The 19657-nt window shown below is 46.1% G+C and overlaps 1 protein-coding gene across 1 annotated transcript in view; it reads right to left on the bottom strand.

Annotated features, from left to right (window-relative positions):
* The window catches only part of LOC107124501, a 56061-nt gene that overhangs the window by 15360 nt on the left and 21044 nt on the right, over positions 1-19657 (bottom strand). Inside the window, exons 8-14 of the mRNA XM_015427980.1 lie at positions 17665-18655; positions 8822-8917; positions 7838-8068; positions 5920-5942; positions 5225-5340; positions 2968-3024; positions 1498-2078 (exon numbers count right to left, since the gene is read on the bottom strand). Coding sequence (XP_015283466.1) covers positions 1498-2078; positions 2968-3024; positions 5225-5340; positions 5920-5942; positions 7838-8068; positions 8822-8917; positions 17665-18655 — 2095 coding nt within the window. The remainder of the gene's footprint in view (positions 1-1497; positions 2079-2967; positions 3025-5224; positions 5341-5919; positions 5943-7837; positions 8069-8821; positions 8918-17664; positions 18656-19657) is intronic.

Genomic DNA, 19657 nt, shown 5'->3' with positions numbered 1-19657 from the left:
CACAAAACTATTGCTTCCCTTCCAATTCAGTTTCCCATTCACACGGTTTACCTGGTGGCTCAGGACAGTTTACCTATGATCCACTGGAATGTGACTCCCCTCATCCCATTCCAGGTCAAATGCTTCTCCTGGGGGGGACAGGGGACGCCCAATAAGGGGTCATTTTGGTCTGCAGCAGAAGGGCAAAAGAAAGTCACATTCCATGAGTGGACTTCCTTTGATCCATGGAAATGCTGCAGCGGATCGAAGCGCAAAAGGGGTGGCAGAATAAGGGCAGCAGAAGTGACTGGTGAGCAGGCTCTCAACAAGGAACGGGCACCACCCCTATGGCATGTCTCCTTCCTCCAAACAGCCCTCGGTTAATCTAACGAAAGCCGCTAGTTTACTAATAGTCATCACATACACATTCAATTATTTGGATCATTTTACACACACTTTCCTGTTAGCGGAAAGGTAACTTTATTAAAGGCAGGATTTATTTTGTACGTAATATACAAAAAAAAAAACAGGCATGGCACTCTTGGGACACTCACTCGCACTCACGCTAAAAACATGCAACACCCAGCAAAGCACCACAACACATTCTTAGAGGGATGGTACTCAGTAAGGGGTGGGGGGGGAGACTTCACAACCAGACCATTTGGAAGTGTCATACAGTTTTTGTAGCGAATAGCCATGTCAACGATTTCTTCAGAGGGTTCTTCACACAGGCTTGTTGACGTCATCTGATGCTCCTCCTTTTTTTCTTTTTTTGCCTTCAAGAATGCCCACTTTTAAGACTATGGCTCAGTGATTCGGCCCTTCCTTCTCCAGTACCAACACAAAGGAAGAGTGAACTTCAGGACCAAAATGGACCCGTGCAGGTGAGGAGATGAAGCTGTGTGAGTCCTAGTGATTGGCAGAGGAAGCTACACACAGACAAGAATGGCCATATTCAGAGTATCTGGGGAACTGGGGACTCAGGATGATCACCTGTGCTAGGGGTGCTGCCCACATGAAACTCGGAAGGCTTTCTTCATTAAGTGCCAGTCTGGGGGCCCTCCCTCTCGGTGGACCGTAAACCTCAAGGTATTAAAGCTCAAATGCATGCAGTCATTAAAAAGAATCAAACTGATCAAAAACGCAGATTAAAATTTCAATTTTAATAGCTAATTTTGTTTCCAAACCAAAGAAAAAGAAGTTTTAGCCTACTACTAGAAAGGGATGAAGATCCCTTTTTAATAAAGATGGATGTTCTAAACAGTGCTTATTACATTGAAAGGCCTAAAATCTAATTCTCCCAGTTCTTGTGTTGTTGCCTGATGGTAATCTCGTAAGGCCTTGGGGTGCAAGGATGGCAGGTTCTACCTCCTTCATTGTGTTCTCCAACAGGTCGGGCAAAGGTTTAAAAAAGACTTTCCAATACATGACTCCCAAACTGCTCACTTCTGTACTTTGGCAGGACGGAGATTCATTTCCTACACTGGACCCATGGAAATAATTTTTTTTTAAATGTTAGGGACTCAAGATGTCCATTTCGTGAACTCCAGTTGGATATTTTACCCCCATACGCCTCAGAAACACAGTCTGAGCTGGGAACCCCACCACCCACAGTAAAGGATGGGTACGTGTCCCATTGAAAGAGGCTGGTGGGAATGTGAAGATCAGGTCCTCCGTGTCACCGTCGGTAAAGGTCACACACTCGCCTACATAGTCGAGGGACACTCTGATCCTCTTGGGGCGGCTGCACAAGGATAGGGCAGTCACGGGTGACGTGAGCGCCCAGTGTTGGCCCTTCCACAACCCCACGGCCCAAATCCCATCCTCTGGGCTACAGTTCATCATCCCCTTCTTTCCCGATGGATCACGGGTGACCCCTACAGCCCAGAAGTCCCCATCACCCACTTCCAACTCCCAGAAATATCTCCCAGAGGTAAAACCATCACAGCCCAGAACCAAAGCCCTGGAATCCAATCTCTTGGGGGTGTCAGGAACGTATTGTAAGGCAGGCAGCTTGTGCTGGGGCCCTTCATATCCCATGCTTCTTTGGTCCAAAGACAGAAGAGCACTTGAAACATCTGGATTAAGAATCACATCTGCTGCAAGCAAAAAGAAAAGTCAGTTAACCCGGGGGGGGGGGATTGCTCAATCAAATATCTGCTTACCGTATTCCAGGTGTACAATGTATTGGATCTTAAGGCGCTCTATTGGTGGTAGTGCAGCCATTCCTCTGATAGTATGGTTTTAGCTTTGATATAAATTACTGGAAACGGTTCTGAGCCCTCATGGTTAAGGGAGAAAAAAAAAACAGAAGCTGCAAGCACTATTTGTGAAGAATTCACACACTTCTGACCAGTGTTCCCTCTAAGCTGAGTTAGGGTGAGCTAGCCCACAGTGTTTTAGCCTCCGGCTCACACCTTTTTGTCTCCGCTCAGGAAGGAGGGCTCCAGAGCAAACTAATTTATGCAGCAGCCGAATTGCTCGCTCACAGCTTTAATGCCAGCAGCTCACAAAGTAGAATTTTTGCTCACAAGACTCCACAGCTTAGAGGGAACATTGCTTCTGACCCAGCTGTATCTGCACTAGATTAACAGTGAACAGTGTTAGATGGTATTTGAGGTCATCCCAGCTTTTACAAAATCTGCTTCAAACTTCAGCAGTACCAGCGGTGTTGTGCTAGAGGAAGGTAACCTCACAGCCTCCTATGCCCCTACGTGTGCTCCTCCAACTCAGTGGACCCAAAGGAACAATGTGGGAAGCAAACTGGGAATTTGCACCAGGAGGTGGGAAATCATTAAAAAGCTCACTCCCCTCCTCTGCAGATAGAAGAACCATACTATCAGAGGAATGGCTGCACTACCACCAATAGAGCGCCTTAAGATCCAAACTTCAGTCTCAACAACACATTACATGTGTCTATAAAATGAAACCATGAACTCAACACAGCAATGCTTGCAAATTCAAGAGAAACAACAGCACAAACCCCACCTTTATCGTTCACAGTTTTTGCAATCTCCGCCTTCTCCACAGCAGCAATCACATGATCTAGAGAAACAGACAAATGAATGTGAACGTAGCCCTGCTAACGCTGAGGAGTCCTGCCAGGAGAAGCCTGAAGAACTCTGAGTTTGGCCAACATCTGTTAACAAAGTGGATTTCATGAAAAAATCTTAACTGTGTAGGCCATTCTGCCAGAAATGGCTCAGAAGTGCTGATGAACATCAAAACCATTGTTGACATTCTGAGATGTTCCCCAAATCAAAATATCCACCTAATAGAGTTTTGGGATTTCCTCCACCCAAACCCTGCCTTTTAAAAATGGATTTTTATGAGTAAGCCTCCAGGAAAGTCTAGAATGGGCCCACCTCCCCAGTGTGTTGTGTTGGGACCATAAGATTCCAAACCACCTAGACTGAAGGTGAAGGTTCAAGTACTTTCATGAAGCAAGAGCAAAAGCAACCAACCAACCATGGCAAAGAGATAGGTGCTGCTGAGCTGACATTCTGTTAAACGTATGCTGAAAGACAAGCTGCAAAGAGCTGCCGTGGTTGCACGTAAGGCCTAAACACTCTGGATCTCTCAGAATGCATGTTGTCCACAACTGATCCACACAGAGAAAGCCCATACATAAGTGGGACCTCCAGAACCATATGCATAGTACCCCTTGCCAATACTCTTGCACAGGAACATGGTAGCCGAAGAACCCAGAATCCTATTGGTGAATGCAGTAAAAAAGCAAAACAAGGCCTGGATATCAGGCTGACACAAGCAACAGTCTGAAGCAAGAAAAGTCAGATGTGGCACAACTGCAATGGCCCCAAGGAAACAAGTCAAGCTATACAGGTAAAGACAGTTGGTTGGATCCAGCCAGTTTATATGCTGGTGAGAAAAAGCAGTGGTCCCTGTATGACCATTTAAAAAGTCCTGGGGGGTGGGGGATCCATGAGACCTGTGCATATAAATGCTACGTGGGATGGTATTTGCCAAAAGCACAATTGGGTGAAATTGATTAAAAAGCTGTCTGGATCCAACCCACAGGACATTCTGGGGCAACATGGAGGATGTTATGAGCATACAGACTTTGACTCCTTGAAAACAATGTGGAAAACTACGCCTACACCCTTCTTTCCTATCACAGAGGAGTGGGATATCACTTTATTACTACCCTTGATCAAGGTAAAAGTCCAGAACAAGGAGTGAAGGCCTAGCAAGTTGGAAGAAAGCAAGAACTGAATGTCCTTGTTGGCCGTCTGGTTCCAGAGCCTTCCGATAGGTAACTGCAAAAGCAGCTTCATCCTTGGAATAAATGTAGGGAATTTAGCTTTAACCAGGAGGGGGAAAGATGGCTTAGGATGACTAACCATTTTATTGCCTGCTTTTCTGATAAATGTTCCCAGCTGTATTTAGCCTGTTCCTTCCATCATACTGCACTTCTCCTAAAGAAAAGTTAGAACTCTGCATTCAGCAAATGACTGCATGAAAGGTTATCTTTTCAATGCTCGTGTCTTGCCCATGCCTTCTTGTAGCCACATTCCTGTATCCAGGACTCCTCCTGGTGGCCACAAGTGGGGTTTTTTTTAACCATTTCTTTTTATCCGTTTTGATTTTCTTCACTAAATAGTGTTTATTTTTAAGCATGTGGGATTTCTGGGCTTCAATATAAACCCATTTAGCTCAAGTTAAGCGTCTTTAGTCATTGTTTTTTTGTTTTCGGTACCGTTTTGATTTTCTTCACTAAATAGTGTTTCTTTTTAAGCGTGTGGGATTTCTGGGCTTCGATATAAACCCATTTAGCTCAAGGTAAGCCTTTTTAGTCATTGTTTTTTGCTTTCGGCATGGACCACCAGGACAAAATCCCCACTCATGACCTTGGGCCAATCACACTCTCTCAGCCTAACCCACCTCACTGGGTTTTTGTGAGGATAAAATGGAGGAAAGGAGAATAATATGAGCTGCTTTGGTTCTCCATTGGGGAGAAAGGTGGGGTACAATGAATTAAAGAAACAACAAGTCCAATTAACAGAGAATGCCCCAAGACCTTTCTTTCTCATGCACTTCATTCATCTCAGCCAGCCCCATTTATGTCGTGGAAGTAACACGAGGACTTTTCTTTCTTGGGGCTAGGTTTCAGTACACATGGCTAAGCTCTTTTCATAACTCCAGTTTTTTGTCACTAAGTATTTGCCCAGTTTTGTTTGAATATGCCTTATTTTCACACAGGAGCTCAGCTAACCAGTTTCAGTACCTTGAAATCTATCCAAAGTTTTCTTCAGAGCTGTACTTTTCTGAGAGAAGTCACCCAGTCTCTCTTCCAAGTTAGGAGAGGCTTCTTCAGGAAGCTGAAACTGCCCTGTCGCACATCTGCCAAAGAGAAAAACATACACCCCTTCTGAGTTTCAGGTAACTCTCAGAGATAGACAGGCCTATTCGGCTTACGGATCATGGTCTGTTGCGAATGTCATCCTGCACAAGCGCAATGGAAAAAGACACACTGTGGCACGGCTCATCACGTTATTTGCACTGGTGGACTGTGCTCCATGTAAATGAATATTGGTAGGGGGAGTCCATTTTGGATTTTCTGCCTCAGGCATCGACACACATTTGAGCCAGCCCTGGCTGTGGCAGAGGCAGTTTTACTTGATAAGCCATCTGAGAAGAACATGCAGAGGAAAAATACTTAGCAATGTGTACTGTTTTTCTGGAAACAGCACAGTAACCATTTGGGCTGCATGTGTTCCTCCAAGAGGGACTGGCAACAATACTTCAGAAGGCTTTGATAGTATGCTAATATGAAGAAATAAGTCCTCTACATTTTCTACTTTGGTAGCTTTGGTGATGACCAAGGCAAGGCCTCAACTTCTCTAGAATTGCAAACCATGGACAGCCAGAGGACAAGGAAAATAAATGCCAGGGGGGGTGGGGTGGCAGAGGACCACATACCTGCTCAGGAGTTTTTTTATGTCCTAAAAGAGAAAAAGAGAGAAGGAAAAACAGCTGAGTCACATAATGCTTTGCAAGAGTCATGTTTCACAGGCTAAAGGGGAGCATGCCTCCACGCCCCCAGGTCAGGCTGCAGAGGACTCTGAGTAGACTATCAACAAGGTGTGAAGGGTGGAAGCTTCATTTTAGCCTCTGGTGCTTAACAGGCAGGGGAGGAGTCGCCTGCCCCCCCCAGTCACCCTCAGGCTCTTACCTGTCATCCTAGAGGTGGAACATCTGGGTGTTCGCTCCAAGACAAGAGGTGGGGGGGTGCTCCGGTTACACACGGGAGCCTTCTGGCCACGGTGGTCTCCCTGGCGGTGCAACTGTTTCTCTGAGAAGAAGGGCTGCCCCTAGCTCTTTTTAGCAGCCTTCTCCTCTCCAGACAGGTCCTCCCACCATTCCCGCCAGTGAACAGGCTGGCTCTCGGCCCCTCCCTCCGGGGCCTGCCCACTGGCCACGTTCTTGTCTGGAGCCACCAGCTCCTGCGCTCGACTGTGCCACCCGCATGTGGCCACTAAGCGAGCCGTCCAGTAGGCACACCACTTCACAGCCAAGGAGCAGGCGCCCCTTACTTCAGCCCAGAGGCAAATGCGGCCTGCTTCCAAGAGCCTGGGGCCCGGGAGGAGGCCCCCCCCTCTCCCCATTCCCAGGAACACTGTGTGTCTCTTCACCGTCACCTGTAGGGCCTCCAAGAGGCTCTCTGCATGTCACAGGTTACCTAAAATCTTGTGTCCTTGTTGCTTGTGATCAGAGAGCTGGTAGCAAAATAATTAAAAAAAAGATTCTGTGCCAAGAGATCAAGTGTGCAGGAGGTGCTGCTTGAGGGTTTTTTTGTTTTTTTTAAGAAACAAACAAACCAGCCGTACATCCTTGGAACAGTTAGAAATGATGTTCACCACGGAGTGGACCACAGGAGGACCCTAAGGAGATCCCAGAAAATGCAGGCTTTTTTTGCGGGAACAGACACCCCACAAACACCCCCTTTTCGTTCCTTTAAAAAAAAATCCCCCCTCACCCCATTAGTTTGCCACAAAAAAGCTACTTTTGCTTTTCCTTCGAAGCATGCAGTCATCAAGCTTTATTCCAAACACTGATCTTTAAGAAGGATGAGACGCCAAATCCAGCCCCATAACCACAGCAGCACCCTGAGTACCCAAAAACACCCTTAAGAGAAGAAAAAAATACCCAGATTAACATGACTGTACGTACTAGAGGTCTGCCCGGCAGCCATACCCGACGTGTCCCGGCATGAACCTGAAGGAATGGGATCATCCAGGCCAGCTTCTCAACAGCCTTCAGGTCAGGCTGAAGGACCTGGAAGTACATCTGCCAACAGCAGAGTGCTATGGTGTCATAGCATTCCACAACGGGGGGAGCTGCAGACTTCCAGCTGTCCCTTGCAAGACTCCAAGGGCAAGCCACAGAAGGACAGGCTCAGCTAAAGAGGACTTGGTCATTTGGAATGTAACCGTTCCGCCTTATGGGAAGAGAATACTCTGGGCAGTGGAGCCCCCATTCCACTGGACAGGCCCAAGATGTCTCACAGCCTGCAGGGCCAATGTCAGCAGGGAAGCATAATGGGTAGTTGACTGGGGAGGCGGGTTGCACAGATGCCAACCTACAGCCCACGCACCAGTGCCCCCCGGAACAGCGGCTCCTCTGCCACCATCCTGCACACAGAATGATTGTTTTACCAGTTCCAGTGGGGAAAAGGTCTAAGCTCGGCCTTGACCAATCAAGCGTGTTGCCAAAGGACTATCAGCCCCAATCGTCAAATACCTGAGGGCTCTCTGGAGCTCCACGGCCTGGAGCCCGTAACCCACCGCCGTGGCTCAAGCTCAGGAAAAGAAGAGATGCGCTTATAGCAAAGTCTCACCTGCAAAAATTCACTTGCTGGCTGCTTACTTTTCACCTCCATCTCAGTGATCAGTTCACCAAGACGGGAAAGCTCTTCCGAGAACCTGGCGATGCTTTCTTCTTTCCGCTTCTCTATCTCTTTATCTAATTCCTCCAGACGGGTTAGGAGCTGTTGTTCCTGATCTTTCAGAAACTGGCGCAGGCGCTCGAATTCAGATATAATCTCCTGTCTCTCGGCTTGGGCCTTGTCCTGTATAACAATTGCAGATAAGAGGCAAGGAGGGAGTCAGAGAACCCCGTTTGTGCACATGAGACAGGATGTCACTGCAACCTGAAGAGCACAGTCACGTAGACAGGGAGGACTGCATCATGAGACCCCTGCAAGTGACAGCACAGAGGCAGGAAGCATACAACCAGAGTAGACTTCAAAAAGGAGAGCAGAATCAAGATGAGCCGAAGAAGTGACCCATCTAGACGCAAACACAAGGTAAGTCTGCATTGCCTCCCTCCCCTTTATCCCCTCTTCATCCTAGCCACATCACTGGAGGCATTGCAGGGCACAGTTCTGAGGCTGGCTAGCATCTTCATCCCCTGGACCTCGCAAAGTGGCCAGCCGGCCAAGAAGAAAAACAGAGACAGAAAACAGAGCGCCTCCCAATGGGCTGCTTTCTGGGACCAGCATCCCACCCTTCCTAAGTGGAAGCCCCAGCCACAGAACGCACAGGAAGGAATCAGAATATTCATGTAAACTGTTCACTAGATGGATACACAACATGCTGTTAAGAAGAAAAAGCAGCACACACAACTGTGTGTCTCCTTCACACACAATACACTGATCAAACGCACAGAACTTTCAAAATAAAAGTTTACGGGAAGGAAAGTGATTTTTCTCCCAACACTCTTCTCTTTGGATAAGAGGCGGTGGCAAGACTGAGGGCCTTTGTTGAGGCAGGAAAACCCTCACGTCCCGGTTTCTGATGAATGAACGGCACCCAGCGCTTACCAAGTACTCCTCGATTTTCTTCTCTTCACTCAGCTTCTGATTCCACAGCAAGTTCTTCTCCTGCTTCAGATTCTCTAGTTGTGTCTGAACCTGCTCCTGAGCAAACAAAAATGGCTTTAGATGGATGGAAGAAGGAGAATGGGTTCAAAAGCAAGAAAAAGCTCTTTAAAACTTGAGGCACAGATGTGCCGGTATAGTTCAGAGAGGTTTCTGGGACCAGTATCCCACCCTTCTCTTCGAATTTTGGGAAGGCAGGTCCTAGAGACCAAAAAAACAGATCAACGCCTATCTTAGGCATTTCTTCTGCTTACGCAGCACTGTCCCCCCATTGCGGAGTACTTCCTTCTGGCACTGGGCACTTTCTCCTCATACAAGACGCTGGTCTGGAGTGAGTAGGGAGTGCCTAGTCCTGGAGGAACATGCTCCACAATGGAGGACAGCACTTTGGAAGTGGAAAATACAAGACCCAAGCCTAGGGCTTTCACAGCACATTTCCTTATTTACCTCTTCAGACATGTGCAAGGGACAATAGGCAGAAAATTTCCCCTTTCTAAAAGTCCTGATTAATGAAATGATCCAACTTCATGAACAGATACCAACAGGCCGGCACTCCACTTTGCTCAGCAACATTTAAACCCTTCTTCCAGCATCCGTGGCTTTTCTGTCAGAGGAAGAGCCACCTAAGTTGAAGGAAGGGCTAGAGAGTGACAGGATATGTACTAATTTCAGGCAAACTGGGCAGTTTCAACCATGCAATTTATTTTCAGGTGGTCACCTCTAGAAAGGCAGGGCCTCAATGATCACAACCACTAGCTGTACGAATGAGAAATCTGCACCATAAAAAAAGAAAGAAAAGAATTTGGGATTTTAAAGGCTTGGATTACCAAACTGTATATTTATATGCCTTATGATTAGCGATACAGAAATATATACAGCTTTTACTGAGGTCATACAAAGGTCAGGGTGACACATACCCCTATAATTTTAGATGACTTTAAAGCATGTTCAGGTTTGGGTGTAAATATTAGGAAGTCAGAAATAATGTTTAGTAAGATAGATATAAAGGAACAAAAAGAAATAGCAAAGTTAACAGGTATGAAGCTAGGAAATAAGAAATTGAAATATTTGGGAGTAATAATAACAAGGAATGTTAAGAATTTGATGGGGATAAATTATAAAATAATATGGAAGAAGATACAAAAAATATAAATCAATGGAATAATAAGTATTTGAGTATATTAGGGAAGATTTGGGCACTTAAAATGTTTATAATACCTACGTTATTGTATTTGTTTCAGGTACTTCCAGAATGGGTACCTAAGAAGCAGTTAACATTGTGGGGTGAGGAATTTAAAAATTGGGTTTTTGGAAAGAAACAAGCTAGAATACCAAGGAAAGTGATATATTCATCAAAGGAACATCTAGGCTGGGGTATGCCACAACTGGAAGGATATTATGAAGCTTTTCAAATAAAAATGTTGCTGGAAATGGATGGTAAAAGTAAGGATAAATGGGTCCGATGGGAAGATAGTATAAATGGAGGGAAAGGAGAGTTTGGTAAAAAAAAAGAGATCGAGAATACAATAGGGCCAAGACAGACAGCATTAAAAATATGGTGTGGGGGGGAAACAGTTTAAATGGATGCCTCTTCTTTCAAAGTGGGCGCCACTTGAATCACTAAATGAGGAATTTTAAAATTTTGAGGAAACTTTTTGGGAAGAGCTAAGGAGAAAGGACGTATGGAAAGTGAAAAATATGTATAACGCTCAAGGGAGTTTAATTCAGTTGCAAGAAGTAAGGGGAAGAGTGGGAGAACCAGAGGTCATTTCGGGGGGATCGCGGGGGATCGCAGTTCCCCCAGGTGAGGTACGGGGGGCGGGGCACATGACGAAACCTCGGCCCCTGCTTCCGGCCGCCCCGCTTCCGGCCCTCATTCAGCCAGGAGGAGGCAGGAGAAGAGGGAGGGTAAGTTGCTTCCTCCCTGCCTCTCCCCACCCCTGCCTGCCTGGGGCCAGGGAAGGCCTTCGTGGGGCTTCCTTGCACTCCCGCTGGCCTTGCAGGTCCACCGCCGGGCCCCTCATGGGGCTCGGCAGTGGAGCTGCAAGGCCGGCGGTGGCGGCCGGGACCGTTGGGGGTGGGGTGTGTGGCCTTATGACACACTTCCGGTGATGTCAGGGGGTGTGGCCTTATGACACACTTCCGGTGATATCAGGGGGTGTGGCATATGCTAATGAGTTATGCTAATGAGTTCCCCTAGCTCTTTTTCTACGAAACGACCCCTGGGGAGAACAATACTGGTTGAGGGTTATTAGTTTATATAATACCTTGAAACAAACAAAGTATGTTGGAATATTAAACGAGGACACCCCAATGGAAGAATCGTATAGAATTAAAGAGGATAATAAAAAGGATATTGTAAGAAAGATATATAGCGGACTGATTGAAGATAAAAATTATATGATTGGAGTAATACAGTCACAATGGGAGAAAGATGTAACTTTATCAGAAAACGATATAAATAAAATGATGAGCGGTATTAGTGATATAAAAATGGAAAAATTCAGAGAAATGGAGACGAAATTAGTTTTGAAATGGTATAGAACGCCTGGTCAACTGTCTTATACGATCAAAGGATTGACATCCGATTGTTGGCATTGTAAAAAGCAAAAGGGATATTATGTACATCTTTGGTGGGAGTGTTCTAAGGTGGTTAAATTTTGGCAAAAGATACTGAAAAGGTGGAGGAAGTTTGCAAGGTTAAAGTGGAGTTATCAGGGAAAGTATTATTTATGGGAATTTTAGGGAACTGCAAAATAGAAAAATCATACCAGGATCTATTTAAAGCTATGATTTTAGCTGCACATGTGGTTATAGTGCTTGGTTGGAAAGATGTTACAAAATGGACTATAGACAGATGGAATGGTTATTTATATGAATGGATACAGTCGGATATATTAACGATATTACAACAGGAAGAGTCAGGTGAGGACAAGATTGAGAAAGGTAAGAAGAGACGGTTAGAGTATATAAGATGGGTAAAAGTGTGTGTGTGGGGGGTAATGATATACTGGTTAAACTCCAAAAGGTGTGGTTATGGTTAAAGTTATAAAATAAGGAATTATTGCTGGTCTTTTGAGGGAGTGGGGAGGGGAAAAGGGAACAGGGGAAGAAAAATGCAATGTATTGTATGTAATATATATTATGTTATATATTGTTTGAATTATATGGAAGCAGGATAAATACCTCAATTTAAAAAAAACATACCCCTATGCAATGGCAGTTCTTGGCTTTCAGGTATTAGAAGCAGAGAGAGAAAGCCTCAAGTTCAACTGATGGGTCAGCGTGCTGGCCTGTTGTTCTTTTTATTTTTAAGGCAATCTGCCATTCTTCCTTCCTACAGGACCTGAATAGGCTAGACAGGTATAGTTGGTGTCTGCAGCACTGTGTTTATTACAGGGCATAGTATTTTCTATTGCAACACAGCAGTTGGAGAAGGAAGCACAAAAAGGCTGCGTATGTTTTTGAACTGGCTGGAAAAAGTGAGAAGATGATGGAATAACTTGTGGCAATATGAGTTGAATTCAAGGCCGGAGCAAATGAAAGAAAGCAGTTTGCAGAAAAACATGTGATCTGCTGGATTTAAAAGTGTATTGACCAAAAAGATGTCTCCTCTTTACTCAATATGATAAATAACAGAGGAGGAAGGAAGAAGTATCAAACTCAGGTGCTCAAATAACTGGAACTTGCTTGAAAGTAACAGTAGGGTAGTACCTTTATTAGGATTAACTGAAACAACATAAAACAATAAGCAAGCTTTCAAGATTGCCTGAACTCTGTTCCGTCTGGATGAGAAACCATGTAATGTAGCAGTTAGGACATCAGGCTTGAACAGGGGAGACCTAGATTCCAATCATCCTTATTCTATTAGCCAGAGGTTTTTTCTGTGCGGATACTTATTTCCACCAACAGGGGGCTCATTCTCCCCCAACAGCTTTTCCTACATAGTCAGTAGACTTCCTGGGTTTGTAGAAAAATCCTAAAACTAAAAAAATCCCTTCAGGAACGGCTGAATCCCCCCCAAAAAAACCTTTTGAAATGGCCTCTGCAGGGATATGCTTCAGGCATCAACGGTGAGAGATTAGAATGTTCGGGAGGGGGGGGAAGGCTTCTAACTGGCTCTGTCAGTAAAAGGGTGGGGGAAGGGCCCTTTCCAGGCCTATTTTGGCCTTTCAGGGAGGGAGGGAGGGAGGGAGCCTTGGGACCAGGCCTCACAAGAGTTGCCAGTGCCAGGCTGGGGGATTTCTAGAGATTTTGTGGTAGACTCTAAGGAGTGCTGGGTTTCGGAAGGGAGAGGCCTCAGCTGGGTATAATGCCACAGAGTCCACCCTCCAATCCCCATTTTGCAGTGGAAGCTGACTGCGTGATTTTGGACCAGTCACATATTTCAGCCTAACCAACCTCACAGGTTGTTGCACAGATAAAAAGGAGGGGGGAATAATGAAAGCTGCTTTGGTCCCCACTGTGGAGAAAGACTGTAATTTTCCTAGGTAGAGGCTGGGGGGTGGAGATGGAAAGCAGAAGACAGAGAGGCAGATAAAGGTAGGTTGGTTGGCTGATGGGTGGGAAGGAAATAGGGTTGCCAACTCCAGATTGAGAAATTCGTGGATATTTGAGGGGTGGAGCCTGGAGAGGGTGGGATTTGAGGAGGGGAGGAACTTTGGACTGGTGTAATGTCATAGACTCTACCCTCCAGCCATTTCCTCCACGAGAACCACCATTGCCAGCCTCCAGGTGAGGACTGGAGATCACCCAGAATTACAACTGTTGTCCAGGCGACAGAGATCAGTTCCCCAGGATAAAATGGCTGTTTTGGAGGGTTGAGTCTATAGCACCGGAAATATGATCTGACGCCCGCACTTGCCCCACGGTTTCTGGAAATTAGTACCTCGGAGGTACTAGTTTTTTACAGCACATCTTCGGAGTGAAGCCTCGGGTGAGCCACGGGAGCTCTACGCTTCCCAGATGTGGCGGTGAGATAGCGCCCGGAAAATCCGCCTATCTTCCGTCTCTCTAGCGTGCCTAATGCTCCGTGTGACCGGGGCCAATGTATATCTGTCAATTTAACATTCCTTTAGGAGTTGCTAGGTGCCCTGAAGTGGCCATCCAGCCCTGTGGCATTGTCCATTGGTTTGGTAGCCTATAGAATTTAGACTGCACATCCAACCTCCCATTTCTCTCTCTCCATATCATGGTATTAGACCTTTCCTGGGAGGGATGGAAGGTACATCTTCCATCAAGCCATGGATGAACAACTGTCTTTTGACCCTTATCCCAAGAAAAGCCTAGCAAGAACTAATTCCATTTTCACTCAAGACACAAAAGAAACCAGAGTGTTACTGCAGGGCCAAAGCAGTCTACTTGAAAGAATCTGAAGCAGCTCATGTAAGCAGTACTTGAGTATTTTTTAGTCAGAGGAAGCCAGTCTCAGAAGAGGGGGATCTTTTAATGTGTTTACACTGATGCTGTGAAACAGTACTTTAAACTGAGCAGTAAAAAAGAAAGTACTTCTCTTCTATACTAAGGCTATCCACCTAGACATTGTTTGTGGAGTAGATAAGCTTGAACATGCCAGTTTTAGGACAAATTTAGGAATCCATGTCTCAGCACAACCCCCAGCACAGGTGCTGAACCATTTCCTTTGGCACGCAGAGGCAGTCCTCTGCCAAAGGGGTGTACCACTGCCACTGGTAGTGTTGCTGTGATGTGGCTACCTTCCTATGTGCTCAGCCAGGTACAACCCTCATCTCTCCCATCTTTTGTTTCCAGGCACACTAACAACTTCCCAGGTAGACACTGTGGAGCTCTGGTACTTGGGCCAAAAAGACTGCAGTGCACTTTTCAACTGGATTTTCACTGTGTAAACAAGCAAAATCCAGTTGGAAAGTGCATTGAAAGACTGTCTAGCTCTGATCTAAGTGTATACGATACAGCCACTTTATTGAATCTATGTCAGGTCTTGCTCAGAGTTTGGATGGGAGACCTCCTGGGAACTCATCTATATCTCCTCAAGTTCTGTGTTGGAGGGAAAATGGGAGAGAAGTGCAAACAAACTTGAGGAAATGCCAGAACTAACCAGCAACTGAGAGTGGAATTCTAAACAGAATTACACCCTTCGTAGCACAGTGACCTCCCCCTAGGATTTGGAGATGTGAGAACCGGGGAGGGGGGGAATCCCCCTAGGACATTTCCCCCCCCAACAGAAACATTATGAAACTTGGGGAAATGCTGGAGGGAACCTCCTATGAACCGTTTTCTCTTTTGCTTCTTAAGGAAATGTTTTTCTCACTCAAAATGCATAGCATGGAAAGATCTGAGGACTTATCAATTTTTCCCAATGGAAAATCAAGAAAATTTGAGGAACAGTAAACCCCCCCACACACACATTAAAACCCTCTCCTTTTTTTCTCTTCTGAAATGAGTGAAAAGAAAGTTTTATTCAAAATATGTGCTATATACTTAGTTACACGTTGCATAATCATTCCTTGTGTTATGTAGACACATACAATATTTTCAGTGTTTGTGCTGAAGTATAAACAATGTAGGCAACAATATGCTATGTGTAATGTCAATACATTATTTTAAAGTGTAATATTTTCAACGTTACAGAATTTAACTGGATATCCAAATATGCTCGTAGTCTAACATTTTGTGATTGTAGGGGATGTTTCTATCCAAGCTATACTTTTTGTCCACTTCAGAATATGTTTTACCCTCAATTTTTTTGCTGTCTCACAGCAAAAATTAAGATGCAAGTGTTAAGGTAGTTTAGGGTACACCAGTTTGCAGCCCTCTCAAGAACTAGGCATGTTTGTAATTTTTCTTATAGAAAACCAAGACATTCATGCTTTTAATTCCATAAATATGCCAAATAGTTTGCATGTAAAATTGTACTAAATTACAAAAAATGCATTCATGATGTTAAATCAGTATGGTATTATAAGTTTAGGTTTGATAGGGAAAGTATTGCATATATTACATCCCCCCCCCAATTTCTATGGTGTTTTTTTTACCAGAAACAAAAGTGTTCTTCCCTGTTCTTTCAAATTTCCAGAAGTTTTACATTTCCAGTTTGCATTAAACTATCAGATTGCTAGTGTGATTTTAATCACATTCATTTGAAAGTTAAATACATTGAAATCAATGATCACTGCTTGATTTTTTTACAATGAATCACACAACTGTTATGTTCAACTTCACCCATCCAGTTAGCAACAGTTATACGTTTATTGCACAAAACGTGGAAAAGCCTCTGTTCCCAATGACTCCATAGCACTTCTACCTTCTTGCTGAAAACCTTCATTCCTGAAATTTGTTTGCAGGAAGCAGATTGATCGGTAATCAACATGGCAGATACACACAATGAAGTGCTTTCTGCATTTGTCCTCTAATGAAACTGTACATTCAAGAAACACACTTCTTTACCATCTGTGACCATTCAGACAAGAACACTCACATAAAGTAAGGGCTCAAAGGTACCTCTGGAACTATGTGTAAGTAAACATCCAGAGAACAGATGGTGTTTTCTTGCCACTGTTGGCTTCCTCACTGTCAATATGAAGCTCTAATATGTAAAGAAGGTGCTTTAACTCTTATAATGCTCCGGCCTGGTGAAAGACTCTCCCAAGGGCCTGCAAAATGGAGGTGCTCCGCCAGCCCTTTGGTTGAGCCAGTGGGTGTCCAATTACATCTGTCCCCCCCCAACCTGCCCCTTTGTTGTGCACTATGTCAACTTCTGCCATTGGTGGCGGCTGTCCTCCACTTGCTCAGTACACTGGTCCTTTTTAGGCACATATAAAACAAGAACCTGGGAGCTCTCTGAAACTGTTTGCTTGCCGTCATGTGCAATGTTAATTGGATCTTATAGGTTTTAATTGTAAGTACGTGGAAATTTTTTTAACGGTTTTTATTCCCTGTTGTAACCCACCCTGAGCCTGCTTGTGGGGGAGGGCGGGATAAAAATCCAATAAACAAACATCTCATAAAAGCCACTACTATTACAGACAAGGGGACTGAGGCAGAATGATTTGCCTAATGCCAGCTATTTAACTGGGGCTAGAGAAGATTGGAAGGTGGTGGTGGGTTAAACCGGATTCTCGAATCAGTCCCTTGGCTGCGTCACTAGTTCTTGGCCAAAAAGGTGATACAAAATGGATCCACTCATGACTGGATGCTGTACTATCTTAATGTTTCACTTCCTAGATTGTCCTATGTGGAAAAGCCAGTCTGGTGTAGAAAGTTGGCCTGGGCTGCAATCCCCACTCTGCCACGAAGCTCACTGATCTTGGGAACTCACACCCACTCTTGCCACCTATCCTACCTTATATGCCTGTTGAGCCTCGCAGAAGGACACCTAAGCAGTTTGTTGACATAGAGATCTTAAGTGGGGAAGCTGTTGTGAGAAGATGAGGCCCAGCATGCCACTAACAGCTCAACACAAAGGTGGCAAAAAGGTAGACAGGTAACTGACAGTGCCATCCTTAGCGCACACACCTAAGTCTACTGAAGTCTACTGAAGTGTAGTGACTAAAGTATCAGATCAGAACCTGGACAATCTAGATTCAAATCCCTATTCAGCCATGAAGTTTGCTTGGGTGAACTTGGGGGTAGTCATTTTCTTTTAGTCAAACCTACCTTAACAGGGTTGTTCTGCAGATAAAATGCAGTAGGAAAGATCAACCTGAACCGCCCAGAACTCCTTAGACGAGCAACAGGACAAGTGTTCTAAATAAGCAATAATAAACTTTGCTTAAGATTGCACTGGGAGCCTGGGCTGACCTCCTTACCCTGTAGTCTCGGGCTGCTCTCTCGACGTGGAAGATGGAGTGAGCTCGGTGTTCCTGGGACCTGTCGCAATGGGCGCAGATCGGGGCTTCGTCCTCCTCGCAGAAAAACTGGAGCACCTCCCGGTGCTTATCGCACAGCCGCCCTCCGCTCGCATCTCCTGCACCTACCGTCGAAGTCGGCGACAACAGCAGGGGCGCTGGTGTCCTTTTCGCCGCCGCTGGTGCTGGGGAGGGAGGCGGCGATGGGGGCTTCGGCGTGGGAGGCGTCGGCGGGGTCGGGGCTAAAGACAGCAGCGGGAGAGGCGGCGGCGGTGGCGCTGCTGCTGCGGTGGTGGTTGCTGCTGCTGCTGCTACCACCGCTACCGGGGCTGCTCCACTTGCTGCCGGTGGCGCTACCGGCGGCGCTACCGGCGGCGGCGGGACTACGGCCGGCGCTGCTGCTGCTGCTACTCCACCGACTCCTCCCGTCGAGTCCAGCCTCTGCCGCTTGGCTCGGTCCACCCCGAGGCTGCCCAGCAACGGCGGCGGCTTGATAGGCCGGAGATTCCGCTTGCGGGCCGTGGCGCCGCACTCGAGACAGGAAATGTTGATCTTGGGCTCTCCGAGGCGCTGCCCGATGCAGCCCGTGCAAAAGTTGTGCCCGCAAGGCAGGCACACGGGCTCCGGGCAATACACGCGGCACAGAGAGCACCACGTCTCGCTCGGGCAGCGCGGCCCGGCGGGGATTTCGGCCGGTGTCGTCCCTGGAGGAGGGGAGTCGGGAGGGGAAGGCGGGGAGAGCGGCGGCAGCATCGGCTGAGGCGGCGGGCCGCCGCCCAGATGTTGCGCCGCGCTCCGCAGACGGCTACGGAGGAGCCGCTGCTGCAAAAGCTGCTCGGCCGACATCCCGCTCATGGTAGCGCTGCTGCAGCTGCCGCCGTCCGACCGCGCGTCTGAACCAGAGGCCGGCCTAGGACGCAGGCGATACCCTTCCGGCGAGCGCCTCCATTGGCTCGACAGAGTTCGGAGAGGGGCGTGGCGAGAAGGCGCAAAGCGGAAGCGAAGGGAAGGACGGGAACGTTATTGTAACCCTTGATGTGCTGGGTTAGAAAAGGAAGGAAATGGAGAGGGGAGGGGAGATATGCGCATGTGCCAGGTAGAGTTGGGGGAACAGAGTCCAGTAAGAAAACTGAAGCGGACATGAGTGGATGGAATAGGACGCGCGCGCATGCAAAGGGTGCAGAGTCGGGAAATGTTAAATCTATTTTATTTTTATTTTTTAAATAGCATTTTTATTGAGTTTTATATATTTTGTACATCCTGTATTACTTGTTAGTTGTATACAGTATCTTTCAACAACATCTAATAAACAAGAAGAGAAATGTTATCCATCTGTAACCCACTAAGGTCCTAATATCTGCAGAGAGAGTGGGCAGGTTCAGTCAGTTTTGACAGCGGGAACTCCCTCCTATGGTTATTAAGAATATGTAACTGCTGTTACCACGCATGTACTTAAACACAGACATAAGAGAGGCAATACAACCAATGCACTTTAACATTTAAAATAAACTCTTTATATAAACAAAGCATGGAGGTTTTCATATAAATCCTCATTCACTCCTGGTTGGTTGCTATTACTTCATAGCAATGAATCTTCAGGATATTACTGAGTACAGATATCTTCAGCATCCACAAAGATGCACAGAACAGAAAAATTACTAAGCACATAAATAATACATATATTGTAGGTCCATATGTTGTAAGCTCACAGATACTGGAACAGCATATGAGGTTCCCAGGCTGTACTTGGGATGCTGCAGCTCTTCTCAGTTGGCTCCAGGATTTACCTGCAATAATTCAAGGCAGGCCTTAACACAGCAAAGTCTATATAGGCCTCTCCCCAAGATGTTGCCTCTTTCTGGCCCAGGCTGAACTGCTGGCTGCTGGGAATACCCAGCCTCCTTTAGGAAAGGCTACAGGGGGGAAAGGGAGTTAATTGCCACACCATCTATTG

Source organism: Gekko japonicus, unplaced genomic scaffold (genome assembly GCF_001447785.1).
Source record: "Gekko japonicus isolate JY-2015 unplaced genomic scaffold, Gekko_japonicus_V1.1 scaffold1007, whole genome shotgun sequence".
In the NCBI taxonomy this organism is placed as follows: domain Eukaryota; kingdom Metazoa; phylum Chordata; class Lepidosauria; order Squamata; family Gekkonidae; genus Gekko; species Gekko japonicus.
The sequence above is the reverse complement of the archived record's forward strand: the minus strand, read 5'-3'. Positions and strand labels throughout refer to the sequence as shown.